Genomic DNA, 10,137 nt, shown 5'->3' on the forward strand with positions numbered 1-10,137 from the left:
CGTTATTTCAAAATACCTGCTGGGTAGACAGCACCAAAAGTTGAAATAAGCTACTTCGACGTAAGCTACGCAATTAGTGTAGCTCAAATTGTGTAGTTTATTTTGAGTTTAGCCCTGCTGTGTAGATATGCCCTAACAGTGCAGTGAAATCCCTGAATTTGGGGTCTTCACCGAATAAATAAATAAATAAATAGTGCACAAAAAAGAAAGCTACTGAACCAAAGGGAAGAACACAGCAAGTAAAAAGGAAATAATATCAGAACATAAGAGTGGCCAGACTAGGTCAGACCCATGCTCCATTTAGCCCACTGTCTGGTCTGCCAACAGCGGCCAATGCCAGATGCCCCCAGTGGGAGAGAACAGAACAGGTAATCCTTATGTGATCCCTCTCCGATTTCCAGACAAAACGATGTAAGGACAAATAAATGTGTGGATCCAATTTTGCCAGGTAAATCCCTGGGTGTTTCTGACAATAATAAACACGTCAAGACATCGTGCTGGTGAATTGTTGCCCAGATGACTCTAGACTTGAAGGCTGAAACCTTTCCTCAGAGCTTAGGACTAAGAGTTTATGCAGAAAGAGGCAACTCACCGGAATTCAGCTGAGCAGAGAGAGCAAATTTCCTTCCTGCGACATTAAGGCAGAGATAAGAGACTCAGCGTGTGAATCTCACAAGTCTGACTCCCACTGTGCCGAACCATCATATTTATGATTCCCCTGTTCAGTCCCTGCGGGCTCCCAGGTGGGCTGGGATTCCCAGACAATTCCCTCAGCTCTGGGAGGGGTGGGATGAGCAGAAATTAGACCCTGGAGACCTATAGCTTGAGAGCCTCCCCGGGGAGAGAAGTAATTTAATGCTAACAGGGGCTCAGCTTGTCTGGGCAAACTGCAGCTTCCCAAGGCTCAGCCTGGCTGTCTGTTCTATGGGCGCTGCCCTGCCATCAGCACTACGAGTGGGGAGGCTGCCACACAATAGGGGACCAATGGATTGTAGCAGTGTATTGCTACATAGAGCCCATGCAGTTGTAGCACAAATTCCATTGGTCTCTGGAAAGTCATGGTCTGCCTGTGCAGGTCAAATGACATGACCCTTCTCACCAAGCCCTGTTATTCCAATTACACTTAACAAGGCATATCTTGTCCAAAATGTATCACGTATGTCATAACTATATCATGATCATGCCCACGGCTCGACAAATAATACAATCTACTCGCCCATGGATTGTAACCCGGAAGAGCTGGGTTCGGGTGATCTGCGCATGTGCAGAGCGATCTGCACATGCGCAGATTGCCGGACAGTGCGGCTGGCAAGCGGGGCTCACCATGGTTCGGCGAGCCCTGATCATGCCAATATGAAGGATATGGCGTGCAGTGCCACTAAGGGTGCACCGTCACTCAAAATAAGTGATGTGATTTGAGCTATGCAAATTGTGTATCCTAATTCGATGATATTTTGAAAAAGCTTATTTTGTCATTTGGCGCTGTCTACACAGCACCAAATTTCAAACAAAAGCGCTATTCCAAAATGTCCCTTACTCCTTGTAAGATAAAATTTACAGGGACTTCAAATTAGAGAATGTGAAATAACAGTCTTGCTGTGAAGATGTGGGATACTCCAATATCCCGAAATAGCGTTGCCATGGAAACATACCTTAAAAGTTTATGAAGATGATTTCCTCCTAGGCTATCAAGAGTGAAGTGATGATAGTAAAGTGCCTTAGAAAGTATGATCACAACAAGAAAAGGATAGATCAAAAGTCAGAAAGTATAATACCACTATTTAAACCACACAACATGGATACTGGGTGTAGGTCTGGTTGCCTCATATGAAATGAGAGAGATCAGAAATGGAACCTGTACAGAGAAGGGAAACAACCACATGAATGGTTTCAAACACTGGATTACAGAAGTCCTGTTGATTCCTTCACAAAACCGAAGAACCAGAGACCTCCCAAGGAAATCAAGAGGCTTCCAGTATGAAAGAAAGAACAGGAAATGCTGCGCACAATGCTGTCAACTTGTTAAACCAATCGGGAGGGCATTTTATGAAAGCCCGAATGCAATGGGGCTCTACTATACCTAAATTAATTCCTGGAGGAGAGGTCAATTCAAGACTCTTAGCCAAGATGTTCGGAGATACAGCCCCAAGTTCTGGGTCTACTTAGCATCTGACTAGGAAACAGAAATTTACAACAGGTGATGTATCTGTGGACACTACAACTGTTCTGTTCTTTCCCATGCCAGATTAGATGGATGTCTTTTATATATGTAACCCACACACCTAGGCTATGTCTACACTCGCGGCTTCTTGCGCAGGAATATATTGCGCAAGTATACTTTCGCAAGATCTCTTGCACAAGAAAACGTCTACACTGGCCAGAACCGCCAGTGCAAGAGCTCTTGTGCAAGATAGCGTCCACACTGGTGGGAAGGTCTTGCGTTAGAACGTGTCTCCGGAAGCAAATCGGCCATGTCTAGAGGTCACCAGCGTCTGTGGACATGCGCCGGACCCCCACTGGGAAACGTTCTTAAAGGGACTCCTGGACGTCCATTTCCCTGTGGCTGCATGGTCTTGCACCCTTTTGAGGGAGCAAGAGCCAGAACGGCACCTGTCACCTCTGTTCCTGGTATGTGCCACTGGGCACCCTCGTTGCCACCGTCACAGCCATGGAGCCGGAGGAGGACCCCAGCCAGCAACATCCACTCCTCATGGCCATCAGAGAGGCTGTGGAGCTCCTCCACCAGGAAGCCACATTGCTCCAGCCTGAGCTGGAGACTGGGCAGCAGGTGCAGGACCTCATCACGACTGCAGCCGGGCTCGGGCCCCCGCACCCCACCACGGACAGGCGCCTCTGGAGCTACTACCCCAGTGGGGACTGGTGGGAGTGCCTGGAACTGGGACAATGGGGAGACCAGCAATGGGTGCAGAACTTTCGGATGCACAGGGGGACATTCCATGAGCTCTGAACCTGGCTCACCCCTGCGCTCCGAAAGCAGGACGCCTGCCTGCGCCCCGCCATCCCCGTGGAGAAGAGGGTTGCAATTTCCCTGTGGAAACTGGCCACTCTGGACAGCTACCGCTCTATAGCGAACCAGTTTGGGGTGGGCAGATCCACCGTCGGCGCAGTCATCCAGCAGATAAGGCCCTCCGTGGACCAAGGGCTCGTCCTGGGGGAAGGAAGGGGCCAGACCGGACGGGGGGAAGCTGTAGGGGCAGGGGGAAGCCCCGCACACAGGGGGTCATGCTGTCCCTCCTGCACACAGCCCCGCTGGTGGGGGAGGAGGATATCCCAGGGGACAGAGTGCCCTGGCCTGTGTGAGGGGAAGGGCCATCAAAGGGAGGGTGAGCACACCCCAGGGGCCCATGTATGCACTGTGTCTCATTCCATGCATCCCCTGTGCTCCCATGTGCCCCTCTGCAGGTCGTCAAGGCCATCAATGATGTGCTGCTCCAGAGAGTGATCCGCCCCTGGGACATGGACACCCCCATTGCCAGCTTCGCCAGCCTTGGGTTCCCAAACTGTGGGGGAGCCGTAGACGGGACCCACATCCCCATCCGGGTGCAAGAGCAGCAAGTGTCCCGGTTCATAAACCGGAAGGGCTACTGCTCCATGGTGCTCCAGGCACTAGTGGACCATCAGGGCCGGTTCCAGGACATTTATGTGGGGTGGTCTGGGCGGGCCCACGACGCTCGCATCTTCAGGCACTCAGGCCTGTGCCAGAGGCTGGAGGTGGGCACCTACTTCCCCCAGCGGGAATTCACCATTGGGGATGTCAGGATGCCAGTCTGCATCTTGAGGGATGCGGCCTACCCCCTGATGGCCTGGCTGATGTGGCCATACACTGGCCACCTGGACCCCAGCCAGGCCACCTTCAACAGCCACCTTGACAGGGCCCGCAATCCCGTCGAGTACGCCTGTGGCCATCTGAAGGCACAGTTTAGGTGCCTCCTGACCCGCCTGGACATGGGGGTGCAGCACATCCCAGGGGTCATCTCAGCATGTGGCGTGCTCCACAATATTATTGAGGGGAGTGGGGAGGCCTTCCTCCCGGGGTGGATGGCTGCCACCCGGCAGACCAACCGCCATGGGGTTCGGGTCCGAGAAGCCCTCCGGGTGATGCTGGACCAGGCCCCACAATAGGCCGCTCCTACACCTCTGACTGCAGGGATGCCCCTGTGCCCCCCCACTTCCCGCTCCCCTCACCAGCCCTTCCTGCCACCCTTCCGTCACCTGCCAATAAATACAATACACTTGCTATACATAAGGTACTTTTTTATTTACATGGGGAAGGGAGTACACTGTGGGGAGGGGGGAGGAAGGGACCCTGAACTGGGAGGAGGAGGGGACCCTGAAGTGGGAGGGCCTCATGATGGTTCATGGAAGCCTCTCCCACCCCCACAGGTGTGGGGGCGCCTCTGCCCCTCGTGCCGGGTTGGGGCAGGCTGCACCAAGAGGTGCCGAGGGTGGTCCAGGAGGGGGGCCGCATGTGCTTGGGGTGGCCTGTTGTACCTTCCCCAGGGGAAGCTACAGTGTCCCAGAGGTGGCCATGGATGTGTGCTGTGTGCATCATCCTTTAGGTTGTGTGGGGTTAGGCCTGCAACCTTAGGCCTACACACAACAATATCCTACATCTCCTCTACTTGGAACTCCTAATGCCCAATCCACATTTTCTTCTGTATGTGGTGGAGTCCCCCTCCTCTCTGTTGTTCTCTGCTACACACCTCTGACTGCCTTGCAGCACACAGTTTAAGAAACACGGATTTACAGTAATCTAAAATTTGCTAGTTTGACATTTTATTGGCTATATCCAGAGCTTTACCCATCAACTTCGAAAATAAAATGGGCACTTTCTGGTCATCAAGAAATTTAAGAATCACACACAACCTCTCAAAAGTAGTGAAATCTTCAGCAATATCACCTGCCTTCATTGCAGGACATGACTGTTCACATGTCTTGATATTTGGAGAGGTGCTATTTCAAGGCACCAGCAAGGGACATGGGCCTTGATACTATCTATGACTGTTGGTTAATGCAATTAAATCAGACTAGGGAGTTCACGTTATGGGGAGTTTCTCTTTCACATGGTTGTACAAAATATGAATGCAAAGAGATTCAAACAAACAAACCAACCCAAACCCAGGACTTTGCCAGGATATGTCTTGGAAGAAACATCCCAACTAGAACACAAGTAAGGGAAAAGACCTGGATGTCATGGATCGCTTCTAGCTGCTCTAGATATACTCTGGGTATGTCTATACTAGCCCGCTAGTTCAAACTAGGGAGGCTAATGTGGGCATTCAAACTTGCAAATGAAGCCCGGGATATAAATATCCCTGGCTTTACTTGCATGTTCCCGTCTGGCTGCCACTTTTAAATGCCACTAGTCCGGACTAACTGCCCGCGGTTACACGTGGCAGTCAAACGTTAATTCGAACTAAGTCCTTAGTTCGAGTTAACTGTTACACTTCGTGGAATGAGGTGTAAAAGGTCATTCGAACTAAGGACTTAGTTCGAATTACCGTTTGACTGCTGCGTGTAGCCGCGGGCAGTTAGTCCGGACTAGTGGCATTTAAAAATGGCGGCCGGACGGGAACATGCAAATAAAGCTCGGGATATTTAAATCCTGGGCTTCATTTGCAAGTTTGAATGCCTACATTAGCCTCCCTAGTTTAAACTAGTGGGCTAGTGTAGACATACCCTCTCAGTTTTGATCATCTAGGCTTGGTCTACACTACATGGGATGGTGGAAGTAAGATACACAATTTACATAAAATATATAATTCACTTAGCTGGATTCAACATCTTAAATTCCCGTCCATGCAGGAGCAGCATTACTGGCACTGGTGGGAGTGCCCTTTGAGTTTGACCTAGCAGGTGTATCATGATAATGAGTGTTAGCCAGCAGCCTGGGGACTAAAGGGTTAACTATGTCCCTTACCTAGCCAGGTGGAATGTCAGTAGGAATTTCAAACTGGGACAAAGGAATTTTTGGGTTTTTCCCTCTCCTTAATCTCTGTCCCCCTCAAAAGCTGGAGAAAACTGCCCAGAGACAATGTCTCCCTCTCCAAGAAAAGACATTTTCTTCACTTTCTGTAAGTATGGTAAAATTTAGATAAATCCATTAGGTTTTATTGTTTTATGGTTTGGGCATGGGATCTGCTGTCCGTGCACTTTTTAAAAGCTGTTTTGGCTTTTTTTATGTAAGTAACTTTTAGGTCCATGGAGCTTCTCCATGAGTATATTATTGGTTACTTTTCCATCTAGCCATTATGCTTACAACAGGAAGATTGTGGTGATAATAAAAGTTTTCTCCTTTCTTATTATTAACATGGTACTGGTTACTTGTGTCCTGGTGCTTTTACTTTAGGGGTGAGATTTCCCTAAATGGTCTCTCCTCTGGTTTCTTTGTTAATTTGGGCGGTGGCAGCAGAAGTTTTATTCCCAAAATCTAAGTTTTTAAGATTTTGGGGGGAAGTTTTAGACCAAAGCCTGGTAGACAAGGTTTTGGGGTAATTGCTGGCCCCCCACTTCTGCATTTATCGTGCCAGAGTGGGGAAGGAGCCATGACAAAGTGTATGCTACATCCATGAAATCAAGCTCCAGATTAACTACAGCAGCGTCAACTTTCCACGTAGTGTAGACCACCCCCCCAGTGTTTACCAAGGATATAATATTATAAAGGCTATTTCCCAGACATCTACCAGAATGGGAAATGCAGGCTGATATATACAAACAGATTGAATAGTCTGGGTCTGTTCAGAGAATAGAAAAAGAAGGTGACATATGATAGAGGTGAGAAAAAATAAATAATCAAACTGTTTACATTCAAGTGGACAATCAGATAATAGTCCCCAGCCTTTAATATCTATAGATACTTAGTGCTTCAAAAGAATTTCTTCCCCAATGCTGAGAAAATTTATCAGCAAAACTGATTGGAAGAAAATTTTCAGAAGAAAAATACAAATGAGAACTCTTCTTAAAGAAGCGGCCATTGGGTTGCTTAAAAAAATCAAGATTCCACAGGGATTATCTACAGTGGATAATTTTGGCTAAAAACCTGGTTCAGTGGCAAAGTGAAGGTAACTATTACAAGAGGAAAAAGCAATGGATAATGAGAAAAAGGGGAATAGATCTGCTATGAATGTTATGAAAGTTGATAGTAGACTTTGAAGACAAAAGGGGAAAATCCATGTTTGGTAGCACTATGGATCAGAAGTGGAGGTTATTATGTACATTAAGAGCAAATAAAATATTAGAAAAGATTTAGACCAATTCCTAGAGAGTGAAAAGAAAGTTGTTACTGCTGCAGACAGGACAGATGTGTTGAAGAAACAAGTGTTTTTTTCTGTTGCCAAGAAACAGGTGTTTTTTCTGTTGCCAAGAAACCTAGCCAAGTGCCCTCTTATCTTAATGGATCTTGTGGTCATTGGGTGGTTCTCGTGTGGTCTGCTGTGACAACTAATGGCACAGAGCTGTAATAGACTCCCGAGGGAACACAAACAGCCAAACATCCATCAACACCCGCACCCCCTTTAAGATTTCTAGTAATGGATTTGCAGTGGTCTCTCTCCCTCTGAGACAGTGGGAGGCCACTCTGCCTCCCCATGTCACTGAGGGTTGCCTGCAATTAAAGAATTATTCAGGAAACCTGAAGCCTATGGCAAGCAGTCCAGGCAGATTAGAGGACAGTTACGCTGTCTAGGTGGAACTCGGGGGCAGAGAGTCGGTTCTGAGTGCAAGATCCTCTGTTAGGGCAGGAGGCAAAACATTTCTGTCTTGGGCCCGTACTCTGGAGTATTGCATCCAGTTCTGGGCCCCCCACTATAGTAAGGATGTGGGCACATTGGCGAGGGTCCAGCGGAGGGCAATCAAAATGATGAGGGGACAGGAGCACATGACCTAGGAGGAAAGGCTGAAGGATTTGGGCTTATTTAGTCTGCAGACGAGAAGAGTGCAGGGGGATTTGATGGCAGCCTGCAACTCCCTGAAGGGGGGTTCCAAAGAGGCTGGAGAGAGGCTGTTTTCAGGGGTGGCAGATGGCAGAACAAAGTCCACGGTCACCTGTTGCACCAGTAAGTTTCCCACTCAAGGTAGAAATTTCCAATACCTCTGAGACGCATAGGAGCTGGGCGTTGAAAGTGCCTTGATTGGAGAGTTAATCAAAAGGAGCTTAGCTCAGCATTTCTTAAACTGTAGCGTGCCCCATCAGCAGATGAGGCTACATTGATTCCTAATGTACAGAGAACGCCATTTTCATCATCACAGTGTGACCTCGCACGTAGGACGTATGTTTTATCCACACACCTTGGCTATGTCTACACTCACATCTTCTTGCACGAGTAATATGCAAATGAGGCTAAGCGTTGAATATCACCGAGCCTCATTTGTGTATCTAATGAGCCGCTATTTTTGTGGAAGAGGCTCTTGCCTCTTTTAGTGAACCCTAAAAGATTCACTGGCTTCATCACAAAAACAAGGTTTTTACTACTGGTCATACAAATATGCAGACCAGTACAAACAGGCTTTTGTTGGGGAAACTCTTGGCAGATTTTGTGTCATTCTACATCAACTCACTGGATCGCTGTGTGTATATGATACAGAAGGTCAGCATTGTGTTTCCTTTCTTTGTATTCGACAAACTGGAGCTGGTGAAGCTCTCTGACCGCCAAACTGCTATTCACACAGGGTCTAATTGAAACCCACCTTACATCGAAAGTTACAGTATGTTCCAGTGGCCCAGAAATCAGGAAAGGCAGAGTGACAAGGTGTGAGAAGGGAGGGGACCTATGGGTGGTGCTGAAAAAGCTAAAGTGATAGAAAAAAGGGAACTTACAAAAGCTTGGTGAGGGAGTGATGTTTGGTGTGAAGAGCTTCCCTAACTCTGAACTACCATGATGCTGAGCTCAGCCCAACTGGGATAAAACACCCTTGTTTAACGAGATCATATTCCTGCCTCCTCTAGGTACACAGATTAAAAGTCAGAGGTCCCATGCAATCACCTTCTACCAGTGTATTTGGCCACTTTGTCACGAAGTTCTTTATTTTTGACCCCATATACAATAGGGTTGAGCATGGGGGGGATGAGGAAATAGAGGTTGGCCAAGATGATGTGAATGTGCGGAGTGATGCCCTGGTCAAATCGGTATGTCACACTGGAGACAAGGCCAGGAAGGTAAGACATGAACATCACGGAGAGGTGGGCCGTGCAGGTATTGAGGGCTTTCTGGTGGACTTCTCTGGAGGAAAGTATGAAGACAGTCCTGATGATCAGACTGTAGGACAGAGCGATGAGCATTAGGTCAAACCCGTAGATGAGAAATGTTATCACCAGGCCATACATCCTATTGACTGTGATATCCCCACAGGAGATCTTTGCCACAGACATGTGGTCACAGTAAGTATTGTGGATAATTCGGTTGTCACAGAACGGCAGCCTGTTCAGGAGCAGGGGCAGGGGCAGAATGCAGAGAACAGCTCTTGTCAAACCCACTAGCCCCATCTTAGCTATCTGTGCATTACTGAGGATGGTGGTGTATCTCAGAGGGTTACATATGGCCACGTAGCGATCGAAGGCCATTGTTACGAGGATGGCCGAGTGAATCACAGTAGCTGCATGAAAGAAGAACATCTGGGTGAAGCAGCCCCCCTTTATGATGTCTCTCAAATTGAACCAAAATACCCACATGGCTTTTGGAACAACACAGGTAGATGCTCCCATTTCTACAAGCGCCAGCATGCAGAGCAGCAGGTACATCGGCTTGTGCAGGGTCTGTTCTTTGCTTACCACAATGAGAAGAGTGCAGTTTCCCAGCAGACCAATCACGTAGGACAGAAATATTGGGATGGAAATCCAGACGTGAGAAGCTTCCAGGCCAGGGATGCCCATTAGCATGAATGTTAAAGGTTCTGCGGGGGTGAGGTTGAAAGCCGCCATGAAATTTTGAATGCATCAGCCTGGCTCAAAAAAGCCTGTGCAGGAAGAGAAGCAAAGAATTTATTATGGTACACTACCATCACAAATATCACATATCTTATAATTATTACCAGCTTAAAAAGGGGATTGAGCAGTGAGGTGGCATCATCTAAAGATGCCACCAGATTGTTTAGGTCATGGCAAATTCCAGAGAAGTTCTC

General features: G+C 48.0%; 1 protein-coding gene across 1 annotated transcript; it reads right to left on the bottom strand.

Annotated features, from left to right (window-relative positions):
* Positions 1–8,998: 8,998 nt before the first annotated feature.
* Positions 8,999–9,937, bottom strand: LOC102447523 (olfactory receptor 52D1-like). The gene has a single exon (XM_006130954.2). It carries the CDS (start codon positions 9,935–9,937, stop codon positions 8,999–9,001), a length of 939 nt encoding a protein of 312 aa, XP_006131016.2.
* Positions 9,938–10,137: the final 200 nt, after the last annotated feature.

Source organism: Pelodiscus sinensis, chromosome 1 (assembly GCF_049634645.1).
Source record: "Pelodiscus sinensis isolate JC-2024 chromosome 1, ASM4963464v1, whole genome shotgun sequence".
In the NCBI taxonomy this organism is placed as follows: domain Eukaryota; kingdom Metazoa; phylum Chordata; order Testudines; family Trionychidae; genus Pelodiscus; species Pelodiscus sinensis.

Bases quoted from the DNA above. Each gene is read 5' to 3' on its own strand.
- LOC102447523 (XM_006130954.2), bottom strand. From the start codon at position 9,937: ATGGCGGCTTTCAACCTCACCCCCGCAGAACCTTTAACATTCATGCTA.